A 16,414-nucleotide genomic window follows, 5' to 3' on the forward strand; every position below is an offset into this window, starting at 1 on the left:
AAATATTAATCTAGTAAGTATTAGGGAAATAATTGTATGCAATGCATTCTTTGCAGTTTGCAATGTAAAGACGAGTACGCGTATTAATCTTTCTCCTGGTCAGCTGTTCTCATTCAGACCGTGGTCATCGGGGCCGCTGTACCGATTATCATGCGCAACAATTTATTAGTGCTATTTATATAAATGCGTATTATTTTTAATTTTATTTAACTTTGGATTTTTAATTTTAATTTTAGCAAATCAAGAGTCATGGAAAAGAAAAATTGATTCCGAATGTTGTGTCTTCAATGAACTTTAGTCGATTAATTATTTTTTTTATAAGGGACAATAACCGATAAGCAGTTTCTGTGTTGAAAGAATATAATTTGAAACGGCATTATACGACAAAACATGCCTGAACTTACGATAAACTTCAAGGAGAGTTGCGAAACAAGAAATTACAAGAGCTGAGCTTTGATTTCAAGAGGCAACAACAACAGATGACATGTTTCACTAATCAGAATTTAAATTTAATTAGAGCTAGTTTGCGAGCATCTCAAATCATTGCTGAAGGGGCTTTTACTGATGGCGAGTTGGTGAAACTAGTGTGCCTATCAATTGCAGAAGAAATATACCCTGATCAAGTTAAGCACTTTGATGCTATAAGTTTATCAGCATCAACTTTAGCAAGAAGAATCGAAGACTTGTCTGCTAATTTTAAAGATAAGATGAAACAACAAATTACAGATTTTATAAATTTTTCGATTGTAATTGATGAAAGTGAAATCTTGAATTATTGATGGAAGCATTTGTTGATTTCGAAAACAATAGAAAATTATTTACATTTCAGAATCCATTTGATGTAAATGTTTCACAAATAGATAAAGATCTACAATTAGAAATCATAGATCTTTAAAGTAACGATAACCTGAAAACATTATTGAAAAATGAAACATTAATTATAAAACTTTGACAGAAAATGAATTTTCAGAATTAAAAAAATTAGAAAGAAGAATAATTTCTATTTTTGATAGCACTTACCTATGTGAACAAACATATTCAAAAATGAAATATATAAAATCCAAACATCGATGAACATTTTTGCAAGACTTTTTAAGATTGGGAACTTCTACTATTAAACCTAACATTTCAATTATTGCTAAATCAAAACAACTACAAACATCTCATTGATTTGCTAATTCTGTAATAACAAATGTGATTATAACAATAAAAATTGTGATTTTTGATATGACTATGGCTTTATTTACAATAAATATCCCTTGTTTATAATTTTTTATAGTTTTTCTATCTTGTTACACTCCGTTTGACCTGGTGAAGTCGCTAAAACTGTGCTTTTGGTTTACAGTGTTTTTAGTCATCAAAATTTCACCAACTCCAGCCCGCCACTTGTTATGAATTTTCTGTGTGGCCCTCCGATGAAAAAGGTTGGGGACCCCTGTTTTAAACCATTCACAAAACTTGACTGAAGGGATCATCTTCATTCAAATCATGTAGCAATCTTGGCACAATATTTCCATTTAGTTCATTTGGGAATGTGATGTACAATTACTCTTCAGATTCCAGTCCCAGCAGCAGTTTGCTTCACAGATTTTTGTGGTGAATGCCTTATTAAAATTTTCCTCACCTGTTGATTATTAGGGGTTTTCCGGACCTCTGCTTGCACAAATCTTGCATAGTACCTACACCTCAAATTTATCAAAAATTCTTGAGAATTTTCATTTTGATGGTGGGTTTATGGCAAATTCAAATCTTCAATGTCTGATATTTACAATCATTCTCAGATTTCAGAACCTCTTTTAAATTGCATTGTACCGTTTGAACAAATGCCCAGCAACCATTTTTTTAAAATGTTGCATCATGGGTATTGTTTACTTTTACTTTTAACAGCTAATGCCACCTTTTATCATCAAAATATACCAAACAAAGATGGAAAAAAATTTGAGTTCAACTGTAAATATGTGATTAAACATTTACAATGAGAATGTATATACATATTTTTGAGAATACATTATATATTAAAATTAAGAGTATATAATTTTATTTAATTTATTAACTAATCTTACCAAAACCATCTGAAGGCGCAACAGTACTAGAAGTCTATTTGGTTTGAAGCTATCTTTGCACTGTGTGCAATGCAACGAATCTGTTCCAAGATTATTAATCAAGTGTTTGCTTGATACTGGATACTCATATTTTTCCTATTTTTAAAACAAATAACAGTTATGAAGAAGAGCTTAAAACATCAACAATTCCATAAAATTAAAAACTAAACTTTCACAGGAAAGCCTTTCTTTACTTATAACTTAGCAGCAAGGATTCCAGTTTTGTTAAGTATTTGCATGGAATGTAAATATGAATGGAATGCCATTCATACTCTAAATTCATAGCATATATGAGGACTGACTGAGAAGTGATGCCTCTTGTTTCATAACCTCAGTGCTAGGCATAGCAAATAGTGTGGTGCAGCAAATTCCAAATAGGTTTACTGTGTAACTAAGTTTCTAGTTAGCATATGCATAGCTGTGTTTATTTGTAAATGTTCATTTAGAAGTCACACTATTTTGAATGCAATTCAAACAATGTGCAGTTACTGAGTTTCTGACTACCAAAAAAGTTTGACTTTTTTCAAAAAGGGCCAGTCAATTCAGCACATTGAGACACTGGACAAGTTAAAAAAAAAAAAAACCAAACAAATAATTCCTGGAATATAGCAATGTTTTTTTCAACACAACAACATGTGGTCTGAAGTTGTGCTGCATTCTTTCTATAGTCCAGATTTGTCCCTGAGCAACTTTTTTTTTGTTCCTAAAGCTTAAAAAGAACATCTCTGAGACAACAGATTTGACTCACATGAAGAAGTTAAAACTAGTCTTGAAGAGATGGTTGGTTTCTAAGCCAAAAGCATTTCACTTGAAAAATGCAAACAAAAATTTGATGAAATGTATCGAGTTAGGCAAGGCATATTGTAGAAAATTACACATCATATTAGACTTACTTTTAAATCTAAGTACACTTTTTTTTCCTTTTCTTTTTGATTTATCTCTACTCCTTCAGAAGTTATGAAATATGAGGCATTACTTTGCAACTCACTCTGAGTTATTTTTTCATTAAGTCACAGAGGCTAAAATGTATCGATGTATAATGCCTGTGAATTTTCTATTATTCTATGGTTGATTTGCTTGTTTTACTAGATGAAAAAAACCTGGGTTTCTTGGGGGGGGGGATAATTCAACCCTTGCAACTTTGGGGGATCAATTTGAATCCAGACTCACTTTGCTATTTTCTAATATCCTTTTAATTTAGAATTTGGAAAAAGCTATATATTTAAATTTATTCTTGCAGTATTTTTCTTTCTTTTACAGGGAGAAAAGGTTTGCAGAGAGAAGGGGGGATAATTTGTTAAGTTTATGATTATAAAAATTATCCAGTTCAAGGCTGTGAACTGCACTCTAAGAATCTTGAGCTCGTGGAAATGGACAAGTTTTTTGAAAATTTTTGCTTTTTTTTGACTTAATTAACATTTAATACATAAACAATAAACAGTTTAATAGTCCCAGTCACATTTTCATTACTTATTTTTAATTTTAACTAGAGATTTTGTAAGTTATGACTTAATATTCGTATCATATAACTAGTACATAGGGGCATGGTAGTGGAATTGCATGGTTTAATTGTGGTAAATAAGTAGCTTGAAGGTTCTAACAGTTTTTTTTTTTTTTTTTTGTTTTAGCAAATAAATTTTATTTCTAGTAAGGCTATAACAAATTTAAAACACTACAAACAACAGTATAGCATAATACATATAACATAAACTTGATAAAACAATACATATTACTGCATTAAGTATCTATTAATTAGCATAGCATAGTATTCTTAAATTGAGTTTAAATGGAAATTATGGACAAGGGGAGAACTTCTGTAGGCAGCTCATAACTTGTAGGCAGTTCTCCTACAAGTTATGGCTTTAAAAATTTGCTACTTGTGTGATGTTTGCAGACCTATCCAGAATGGGACATGATACAGCCAAGGTGGGATGCCTTCCTGTTTTTTGGTGCAAAGAGTGTGTGCAAATTAGGTGTGAACTCAGTGTTCTAATGGGCATTTATGAGCACCTGAAGAATAGGGTGGATACTCTCAGAGGAATTAAAATGGGAGGCCCATCAACCTTTCAGTTGCCCAATTAAATGCCAGAGCTTACACTTGTGCATCAAACAACACATTGGCAATCCCCATGGCAGAATGCACTGGTCCCACAGGGAGTTACTGTTGGTGACTCTATTGTCAGGGAAATGGGAAATACACTGTATGAAAATGATAGGTGGAACAGGACCAGGTATGTCTGTTAGGGGCAAAAGTAGATGATGTTGTTTTAAGGGCACAAAAGGTGAACTGCTGTACAAATATTGGCAAGGGTGACATTAAGAGAAGATCTGAGAACTTACTTAACAAGTAAAGGAAAACATTGGGAAAAAAAATCGCAATTTCCCCTTTAATTTGAAAGTGTCTGCAATTTTGCCCAAACACAATAGGAAGGAGTACCTGTTGAGAGCCTTGTCAATCAATTCAGCCCTAGAGAGACTGTGCAAGGCTCATGGAGTAGAATTTTTCTCAGCGTGGTCCGTGAAACTGTTTTTATAGGAAAGGGATACACTTAAATAGAAGGGCGATCTTACCTGACCAATTAGACTGGATACTATGATGCAGTAATAAAGGAAATGGATATAACAATAATTTTGACATCATACACTTGGATTTCAGAAAGACTTTTGATACTGTTGTACATAAAACAATGCTGTATGAATTGGAGGGAAAGTTACTGTTATGGATAAAGGAATGGTTGAGTGGGAGAAGACAGTGGTTATTGGTGGACACTGCTCTTCGTGGACTAATGTTATTAGTTGGAGAGAAAGTTACTGTTATGGATAAAGGAATAGTTGAGTGGGAGAAGACTGGTTATCAGTGGACACTGCTCTTCATGGACTAATGTTATTAGTGGAGTTCACCAGGATTTGTTTCCTGGCATTGTTTTCTCTGTTGTTCCTCTAAACAATCATCCAATAAATGTGGTTTATTCAACGATTGTTTTCTACAGCAGCATGTTCGGGAGGCAACTAGAGGGAGTAACACCCTTCACCCGATTATCAGTACTGATTCTCCATGCATTAAGCATCTGCAGATAAAGGAACCACTAGGTGGCAGTGATCACAATGTGCTGATGTAGGATTTACTTAAAGAGGTAAGTTTTCTCTGTTGTTTCTCTAAACAATCATCCAATAAATGTGGTTTATTCGACGATTGTTTTCTACAGCAGCATGTTCGGGAGGCAACTAGAGGGAGTAACATCCTTCACCCGATTTTCAGTAGTGATTCTCCATGCATTAAGCATCTGCAGATTAAAGGAACCACTAGGCGGCAGTGATCACAATGTGCTGATGTGGGATTTACTTAAAGAGGTAACTACCATCAGCAGTAAAGGGAAGGGTTTTTGCTTGTAAAGGTGACTGGTGGTATCAGACAGGTTTTAAATTCTTTACAGTGGGACCAACTGATGATATTACCAACAGCAAATTCTAAATGGGAAGCATTCAGAGAATTAATCTTGGAAGCTACCAGACTTTTCATACCAACTAAGAAATATTGTTCAAGGTTTAGGCCTAAATGGATGTTAGATGAACTAATGAGACATGTGGTAGAGAAGAAAAACGCATGGGATACATATAAATTAACAGATGACACAGAAGCCTATGGTAGATATAAGATAGTCTGTAATCAAGTCACAAAGGAGGTTAGGCAGGCAAAAGCAGATTATGAGACATCTTTGGCAAAGGATGCAAAGAAAAACAGCAAAGAGTTCTTTACCTATGTAAACTCTAAAAGGAAGGCAATGAATCAGATTGGTCCACTTGATATCAATGGTTCAACTGTTGATGATCCTGCTCAGGTAGCTAACAAACTGAATGAATATTTTGCATTTACATTTACACATGAGAAGTTATTTTTTAGGGGGGGGGGTGGAGAAATGTCATAGGTGTATTAAACTCTGGTAGTGAGTTAAATGATTTTGTAATAACTCAGAGCAAAGTGGAGGAGAAATTGTTGAAGATACACATAAGAAAGGTACTTGGGGTGGATGGGATCCATCCAGTTATATTAAAGGAGACAGCAAAAGAAGTAAGCCCTTATACTATAATTATGAGAGCTTTCTTGGACTCAGCGGAAGTACCCATGGACTGGAGATGTGAGAATGCTACTACAATTCATAAAGGAGGATCAAAGGGAAACAAAGTAATTACAGACATGTTAGTTTAACTTCTGTTCTGGAGAAATTAATGGAGGCACTGGTTAAAGAAGCACTGCATGATCATCTAGACAGGACCTCAGTTATAGTTCAAACACAGCATGGGTTTGTTAAGGGGAAGTCTTATCTGACCAATTTGATTGGATATTATGACGTGGTCACAAAGAATAATTTTGATATCATATACTTGGATCTTAGGAAGGCTTTTGATTCTTTTGCACACAGAAGACTGCTGTACAAATTGGGGAAGTGTGGCACTGGAGGCAAATTGCTGCTATGGATAAAGGGATGGTTGAGTGGGAGGACAGAGTAGTAATCAATGGTCATTGCTTTTCATAGACTAATGTTATTAGTGGAGTCCCCCAGGGTTCATTGTTGGGTCCATTGTTGTTTTCTGTATTTATTAATGATATTGGTGATGGAATATTAGGCTTAATGTCTAAGTTTGCAGATGACACGAAGGTTGGCAGGGTTGTTAATGACACTAATGACAGTATACTACTGCAACAAGATGTAGAAAAGTTGAGCAGACAGGCTGAGAGGTGGCAACCAAAGTTTAACATTGACAAATGTACTGCGTATGGGTAGCCGTTACCCCAGAGTAACATATCAACTGTGTCGTACTACACTGAGGGTGGTAGAGAATGAAAAGGGCCTGGGAGTAATTGTGCAGTCAGATATGAAATTTTCTGAGCAGTGCAGATGGTCTGCAAGAATAGCTCATGGTGTCTTACCAATGATATACATGAATTTTTCTAGCAGGGAAAAGGATGTGATTATCCCCTTGTATAAGGCAATGGCCAGGCCACACCTTGATTACTGTATACAGGTCTGGAGGCCACATTTTAGGAAGGATGTAAAGCTGCTGGAATGAGTACAGAGAAGGGCAACAAGATTAGTGAATGAAACAAAGGGTTGCTCTTATGAAAAAAGCCTTAAGTTTTGCAAATTACAGTGTCTGGCGACTAGGCAATCACTTTCAATCAGATCACGTGTGAGGTGATATGAGTGAAGTGTATAAGGCTTTGAATGGTCTGACCATGCTCAATGCTGATGGGAATCTTCCCCTTTCCAAGATTAATCGCCTGAGGGGACATAAATTCAAATTGAGGAGAGATAGTTGTAGAATAGATGTGCGGAAATTTGCCGTTAGCCAGCGAGTGGTTGATTGCTGGAACAAACTTAAATCTGTTGTAGAAGTTGACAGCTTAAATAAATTCAAGGCAGAACTAGACAAATATTTGGAGTGAATGGATGGGTGAAATGGGAAGGGTTTTTTTTTTTTTTTTTGGCTGATGCTGTATAAGCTTGCTTTCTTGCATCATATGCCTCTACTAATGTTAATGCTATTTATTAGTGATAATGATGAATTATATCAGGCTTGATGACTAAATTTGTAGATGATGCAAAGGTTGCTAGGGTTGTTAATGACAATAATCAAGGCTAAGCTACTGCAAATAAGATCTAGAAAAATTCTCATGTTCAAGGTACAGTTGGTCGTCGACTTACGACCGACTTCCGTTCTGACTGACAGGTCGTAAGTCGATCTGGTCGTATGTCGGCCATATATTTATTAACAGTATTTTTTAACCTTTCTAATCTTTTTATCATCTTTATGATTTATTTTTATAATCTTTTATTTTTCATTTTAAATACAGTAATGTTTTTATCTTTTACTTAGCGATACTGAATATACCTTCATTTCTACGCCTAGGCTATCTCTCTCTCTCTATGAGGTTAAATTCAAACGTTCTCTACATTTTAATTGGTTTATTATTCATACTGTTTATAAAAAAACAAAACTACAATCTATAATTATATTGTACATAATGTACTGTAAACACAAAAATACAATCTAAAATTAATGTAAAAATTAATACAAATGAAATTTACAAAATCAATTTTCAATCTTTGCTTGTGCTGGGTTGTGCATCGTCAGGGCCATGTTCTTGGGTTGAGGTAGGAAATGTTTATTTATAGAGACATTATGCAAAGAAAATCTTTTTTTAAAAACGCTTAAACCACCCAGTACTAGCCTGAAAATCTTCTGTGTAATCGTCTCCGGCGCGTGATTTTAAACTGAAACAAACTTCTAGCCTTTGCTTGCACTGTGTGAAGGCTCATGGGTGTATTTTTTTGTATTAAATCTTCCATCCACATAAACAACAATTTCTCCATTTCATGGATGGGTTCCTGTTGTTGTTTGGTTAAAATTGTAGACTTAATAAGTGCAGAACCTTTCACAGCTTCCCGAATTCTTTCCTTGTCCTTAAGTATCGTCAATACCGTGGAATGTGATAACTTCAAGTCACATGCTATCGTATTCACTTTCTTTCCGCCTTCATACTGCTGGATAATTTTCATTTTACACTCTAAATCAATAGTTTTCCTTGACTTTTTAGCTGGCGTATATGTAGATGAAGTCATTTTCCTTTTACTAAACATTTTATGCGTATTTCAGTAGAATTTTAATTAATACACCACACGCAACAGATACTTGAAAGCGACTGGGTGTATGTGAGAGAGAGTGACTGGGTGTATGTGCCTGGTGCTGTCTTCAGGCCTCCCGTCATCGATTAATTTATTTATTATTATTATTTTTTTTTGTGGTCGTAAGTCGCATAGGTCGTAAGTCGACGACCAAGTGTACTTCTTATTGAATCCCAGATTAACATATCAGCTGTGTGGTACTGTAATCAGGGTAGTGGAAAATGACCTGGGGATAATTGTGCAGTTAGATATGAAGTTCTCTGAACAGTGCAGACAGGAAAGGACAGCTCATAGGGTTTTGTTAATGATATACAGGAATTTTGATAGCAGGGATAAAGAGGTGATTGTCCCTCTGTATAAGGCAATGGCAAATCCTTGCTAATATGGAGGCCTCATTTTAGCAAGGACGTAAAGCTGCTGGAAAGGGTATAGAATAGGGCAAAGAGATTGGTGGAGAGGGGACAAAAGGGGTGCTCTCTTACCAAGAAAGACTTCAGTTCTTCAAATTGCAGCATCTGGAGACTAGACACCTGCAAGGTGATCTGATTGAGGTGTTTAAGGCTTTGAATGGATTTAGCAAGCTGAATGCTTCGCATTCTCCCTCTTGCTGAGACTACACACAAGTAGGCATAATTTCAAATTGAGGAAGTGTATTATGGAGGTTTAATGGAGCTTCTGGGCCTATAGTGTGCCTATTCATAGTGAAATGCTAAAAAACAAAATTCACTTGTAATGACTTCATTTTTATTACAGCGATCTTTCAGAATTTATGATACATTCCAATTTTTTTTAGAAAAGAGAAAAATTCATTGATATTTGCTTCATTGCCAATAATATGCTTTAATGTCATCAGTTCTCGCAGATTTGTTAGAGAAGACAGGACGGATGTTCTGTCCTACTGATACTGTGGGTCAATCAAGTCAATCAAGATATGTTTCACTGATAAATGTGCTGAACAGTGTGGACACTGACGAGGATCCTCTGAGTGGGGGTGAGTCAGATATGTATATCCTATTCGTGCCCATGCAAGTACCACTTCTTCCCTTCGGACTGTTTTGGTGCTAGAGTGCCAAAGTTTTGGGTCCTGTTTCAACTGGTAGAGTTTATTATTGGTTTGAGTGAGCCATAGATCTTTCTACTGCATGAGACATGCTGTTTGTATTGGATTGTAGTCAGAGGCTGGAACATGGACGGAGGTTAATTCAAAAGTTGATGGATTTTTAGCAGTTTTGTCAGCGAGTTCCTTCCCCTTTATCCCTGAATGTGCTGGGATCCAGCAAACGGTCACTGATTGATGACATTCTTCAATTTGCAATAGAAGACTTCTGATTTGATTTAACACAGGGTGAACTTTGTTGGAGGAATTTTGCATTGCTGTAATTGAGCTGAGCGAGTCCATGTATACTATGTATTTTATAGAAGGGTATTTTATACTATGTATTTATTAGAAGATTCAGGTTTTCTAAGGCTAATTTTATTGTATGGAGTTCTGCTGAGAAGTTGCTATACTCAGTTGGAATAGCAGCCGAAATGGTAGTAGAAGGAAGTACTGTTGCTACTCCAACGGCTGAATATGATTTTGAGCCATCAGTATATATTGCCAAAAAATCAGTATATTTTTGAATATGGCTTGCATGGAGTTGTTTCACATTGATTATTGGTAGGTGATTCTTTCCCTATTTATGAAGATAAGTATCACAGGTTAATTGCGGAGGGGGAGACTGGGGATTCAATAATGGAATTGAACATTTATGAATTGATATAATCTGTGGCTTCATCTGTTGACTGTGTTCATATAAATTTCTCATCCAGGGTGACAGCTGACTGAAATTTGACCCAGTTCACTTGAGAGAACTTCCATTTCCTGCAGGGTTGGGCTAATGATGGTTGTGCAGTGAGCAGATCACAAATAATTGGAAAATGGTCAGTGCCCACGGGGGTCGTTCATAACAGACCAGTCCATGATTGGAAACAGAATTGGGGAGCATGTTGAGAGATCGATTGCAGAAGTTTGTCCAGTTGGTAATTGTATATGAGTGGTTGGACTAAGAATGGTAAAGTTTTGTTTATCCAGAAAGGTTTCAATTAGTCGGCCATGTCTATCTAATTTAGTCTATCCCTATAAGGAGTGGTGGCTATTGAAATCCCCCAAGAGACAAACAGGTGAAAGTAACTGTATTAGCAGGTTTTCAAGATCTTGGTAAGAGAAGGTATGTCCTGTTGGGAGATATATTGATACTAGAGTTAACACAATCTGGGCTATCAAATGTACAGCAACAACTTCAATTTCAGTTTGTAGAACAATTTGTTTGGTTGGGATCTTTGAACTGACCAAGATGGCCACATCCTCCAAGTGTGGCATTTGAAGTATTACGATCTTGTCAATAGATAGAATAGTTCTTCATGGTGGTAGAAATTTGAGGAGTTAGATATGTTTCCTGTAGACAGAAATCAACTGGCAAATAGCGGTTAATTAAGTCTTGAATATCAATATTGTTAAAATTGCTACGAAATCCTCTAAAATTTCATTGTAGAATGTAAGGCATTATTGGTGTTAAGTAAAAGAAGCTGTATCTGACTGTTTTTTTGATGTGACTGGTTTATGACATTCAGGCTTTGGTTTTTCTTTTTTGGAGAAGAATGGCCGACTGGTATCCATATCTTCTTCCACATATATTTCTAAAATTGGGTCTTCTTGTCTGGATGAGTCAATTGTATCCATGGATGTGTCCTGAATATTCTTTTTTATGCTTGAACCTCAGTTATTTAATGTAGCATCAATCATTAGAGGAAGAGATTTTGCAGGTACCGTAAGAGCAGTATTACTTGCCTGGTTCAACTTGCCTGTCCTCTCTCAGCAACAGTCCAACATTATATTGGACTGTTGCTGAGAGAGGACAGTCTGAGCCCAGTCAGAGATTGAGGTGTTTGAAGGGACTGTAACATCAGTTTGGGTGGCCACTGATTGATATTTTTGCACCACACTGGAGTATGTATGTTTAGAAATACTGGGAGAAATTAATTTCTTTGCTTCTTGAAAGCTTACTTTATTTTCAATCTTATATTTCACAATTTTCTTTTCAGTTTTCCATTTGTTGCATATCCTAGAATAAGCAGAATGGTTTTGCTTGTACAGTTAGGGCAGGTCATTTCTGTTGCCAAACAATCACTTTGAGTGTGATCGGAGGACCCATAGTTGGGACAAACTGGGTTTCCTTTGCATGCTGTTTGAGAATGGCCATACTTTTAGCACTTATAACAACTCAAGGGATTAGAAATGTAGGGTCGAATGCGGCAAAGAAGATAACCTGCTTTTATGGACGAAGGTAAGTTTGGGGTATTAAAAGTGAGTATAATATTTCTTGTAGATGTGAGTGCATTGTCCTTTTTAACCATGATTCTTTTCACTGCAATTACATTTTGCTCCTGAAACTCTTGAATCTCCTCCTCCGAGATATTCAATAGATCCCAGCTGGATATAACACCTTTAGATGTGTTTAGGGTTCCGTGGGGAAGAGACTTTTACTGAAATTCCAGCAAAATTTGTAACTTTCAGTAGATGCTCCGAATGTTTCCGGCTGATTGTGTCTACAGTCCTGATTGCAGTCACTTGACTGTTTTAGGAGATCCTGCAAGACTTTCCAGGATAAGAAGCAAAACAGTTTAGTGAGAGGCTAATCTGTAAGAGAGTGCATTATGAGAAATGCAGGACAATCTATCGCTGAGAAGTTAGTCTTAAACCCTCTTAGGTTCAACGTGTCATGTTCAGTTTCTATGTCTGGCCAAGAGCTTGTCTCTAAAGGAGGAAGCATATTGTGTTCCCTAATTACTTATTTTGGCCCATGGCAGATTAACTGTTCTGCCAAGGTTTCCGGCCTGCCACAGGGAGGCAGGAGCAGTGTCTGGTGTGACCAAGAGTAAAGTAGTAAGTGTTAGTAATAAAAATATGAAAAATAAAGAAAGATGGCTTTTCTTTCTTGCTCTGTACAAGTACTTTTGTAACAGGAGCTGTTATTAAATAAATAAATTTCTTAAGGATAGGAACTTAAAAGAACTATAAATCGCTTTTAGACAATTGCACTTTAAGCACAAAGAAAATGCTTGATCACAATCACTTGGCAGTTGGAGCCAGTTGAGGAAGGATGTTTGTAGGATAGACATGTGGAAGTTTGCCTTAAGCTGGTGGGTTGACTGTTAGATCAAATTTCCATCTGTTGTTGTGGAAATGGGAAGTCTGAAGTCAAGGGAAAATTAGTAAAAAATGTGGAAGTCAAGGAAAAATTAGACAAACTATTGGAGTGGACGGACTGGTGACGTGATTTTTTTTTGGCTGATGCTTGCTTTCATGCATCGTTTTCCACTACTGATACTAAAATTGAATTTATATGACATTGTTTAAGATTCTATTCTTCAGATAACAGTACAGGCCTTTAAATGTCTCCAGACTTGTTAAATGGTCTTATCACTAAAGTCTCACTTGTTTCTACTTTAAATTTGGTAAATTTGTATCTAATGCTATGTTATTATCAAATTTGGTATAATCCGTGCTTTCCAAAAATGTCCTAGTAATTCAGATCTGTCATCATCATCCGGTTTTCTTATTTTGTTTGTAGCTACATTTAAAATACTCGTGTGTTTCTGCAACTGAGTGTTTAATGAAGTTCTAATATTGCCTGTGCATACGAAAAAATGCAACCTTGTTCACATGAGTCAGCATAAGCATTTGTTTTCTGTTTGAAATTAATGGCTCTAACGTTAATTCCAAGTTTTTTTAAAATATGAAAATATTTTTATTATTATTTTATTAACTTAAAATTGTTTTCCCCTTCCTTTAATGGCTTTAATTTTTTTAAAATTAACATTTAAATCTTCTTTATTCAGAGCCTCAACTGCAGGGAATGGGTAGTTATGCACATGGATTTCTGCGTGAAACCTTTCAACTTTCTTCTTCACCCTTTTTCTTTTATTTTTTCCTCAAATGTTTTCCTTTCCCAAGCTATTAGTGAAATATGAGTGTGGGAATGTTCTATTATCATCTTTATTTTTTCTTTTGCCTTCATTTCTTCCTTTCCCCAAACCCCCTGAAATAATGCAGTGGTATGAGCCATAGCTAGAAAATAACCCACTGTTTCACTTCTTAACAGCATACATCAGCTTGCTTTCTTACTTCTTTAATTAGGACAGATTTGTTGGTAATGGAAGTGAGGTTAAAAATATTTGGTACAGGTTCTGAGTTTTCAGATATGATTTAATATTTTTTTTTGTTTCCTTCATTATTATTTATTTTTATTCCTTAGTTTGTACTAGAAATGACTTGTATTACAAATTAATATAGTATTTTTTCAAGTGAGATATTTTAGCTCGAAAGATAAGACTATATTAATATAGTCTATCTTTTGTGCTAAAATATCTCACTGAAAAATTTACAGCCAGGAAATATCACATCAAACTAATCCAACAAATTATTTCAACTGTTAAAAATAAGATTAGTAGCTTAAGTGTTTCTAAACCCAGTTATAAAAAATCCAACCCATCCAACATTCATGTTGTTCTCCCTTACCACTGCCAAATCGCTAGACGATTACGTCATATCTTCAAACACTGATGTTTCTATAATTTTTTCTGCCTATAATAAATTAGGAGTCTCTTTTAACAAATATAAAGAAACCTGCATTTACGACACTAAAGACATCAATAACATAGTTTATTTAATCAAATGTCAACCCGACTGTAACGCATGTTACATCAGGAGCACTACTAATAAATTTGGATCATCCACTATCGCAAACACACATGCCTACTACCACGTCCATAGTTTTCGGACACAGCAAGGAAATACTGAACTGTCTCAACATGTATACACTCATAACCACAACCTCTCAGTTGATGCCGAAACAACCATCATCACATTATATTCAAATTATAAACTCCTCCTATACGAAACCCTGGTAATAGAATGGTATCATCTCAACACTGATCTTGACGTCTTAAACAGAAAACTTCTGGTTACCTTGTCTACCATTTGGAATCTCACGCAAATTAAATTATGTGTTCAGCAAAACATTTCGGGTACTTAAGATCTACAGCAACACTTTTGCTCTTCTTTTTATCAGCAACTGAAGACGAATCTTTCGAAAGTCAGTCGTTCTCGACTATTGGCCTTATTCCTTTTTTTAAATTTTAATTTCAGATAATTTTATTTTATTTATACAGCTTTGTAATTTGACAACTAGAGAACGATGTGGTACACTCCGCCTCTAGGCTAAGTTTTTCAATTACTCTTTCCTTTATCACGATCTTTAAACTCCGTTTTTAGTTTAACCAATGATTTCTCACATTACTGTTTCATGATTCATATAACCACAATGGATTATTGAGGTGAGTGCCATCTCTTTATTAAGCTTTGACTAAATGCATATTTCTTATAGGCTTTTTTGTCAATGGGATTTTAGTAGGAAAGCATTTGTTTCTTTCTAAATAAAAAATGGGTCCTAAAACAGATGTAATTTGCTTAGCATTATTTCAGGCTCTATAAATTTAAGAAGCAACAAGAATTTCCATCTTTACTTCCTTTGATGTATCTTTCAATTGTAAGTCATAATTACAGTTATAAACAAGTTATAGCTGATGTACAAATATGCACTGAAAAATGAAGTACTCTTCCTGCACTTCTTATATCAACTATACTGTATTTTATAGGACACAGCTAATGATACAGCATTGTATTAATACAAAGAAAGACAGTATTAAACTGTGAGAATGCATGGATGTGGTGGTGAGTCATTCCGTCTGAAAGGTAATTTACCAAGCAAGACATGCTGGTTTTGTAATAAAATATTAAAATATTTTTCTCTTTTGAGAAAGAATTAATAATACCACACTAATGTATCACATGATAGATTAAGTTGTTTTTATTGAAATGTTACAATTAAATTTAAAATACCTCAATATCAACACAAACAAATATGACAATGCTTTGGGAATACAATGTTTCCCATTATCAGGCCTATAGAGGGGTTATAATAATAACACAAGTTAGAAGCTATTTACGATAAAGAACAGCTATGCTACAATATCCAGATAGCCAAAGTTAGTAGTTGACTACAATAAATAATAATAGCTGATGTTAGAAATTAATTGCAGACAATATTAGTTATATGGATTACCTACTTTACAGTGATGCTATTATTAATACGACTATGTTAGATAACATACTGTTCTATTCAGTGGCGCATTATCCTATAGGCAAAAAAGACATCTGCCTAAGGCCCTGATCAGCGGGGGGGGGGGGCAAAATCACTGCTTCAAAACCCTGGAGCCCACAAAAATTTAATAAAATACTTTGTTTTTTACTAATATATTTAAGTGATTTTTATCAGAAACTTAACTTTCTACCTGCCAAGGTCAATGAACTTGAAGACTAATTTTCAAATTAATCTTCAAGTAAAGTTCTTTTGAAAAGATTAACCGTTTTTACTTTACTCGCTTTTTTCAAAAATGGTTTGATGAAATTTTATATTTAGTTCTTATGTCATATGATTTGTTTGTTTTGTTGTCACAAAAAAATGAAATTGAAAATACTATTTATTAGTTTTTTTTTTTTAGATGGGACCCCCAAATTCCAAT

At 35.0% G+C, this 16,414-nt stretch overlaps 1 protein-coding gene across 1 annotated transcript in view; it reads right to left on the reverse strand.

The window, feature by feature from the left end:
• Positions 1-16,414, reverse strand: part of LOC150086824 (F-box DNA helicase 1-like) — a 501,907-nt gene that overhangs the window by 7,590 nt on the left and 477,903 nt on the right. The window contains exon 19 of the mRNA XM_090371598.1: positions 2,064-2,198. Coding sequence (XP_090227724.1) covers positions 2,064-2,198 — 135 coding nt within the window. The remainder of the gene's footprint in view (positions 1-2,063; positions 2,199-16,414) is intronic.

The sequence above is a fragment of the Mastigoproctus giganteus genome, chromosome 4 (assembly GCF_048544385.1).
Source record: "Mastigoproctus giganteus isolate SK-2022 chromosome 4, ASM4854438v1, whole genome shotgun sequence".
Lineage (NCBI taxonomy): Eukaryota > Metazoa > Arthropoda > Arachnida > Uropygi > Thelyphonidae > Mastigoproctus > Mastigoproctus giganteus.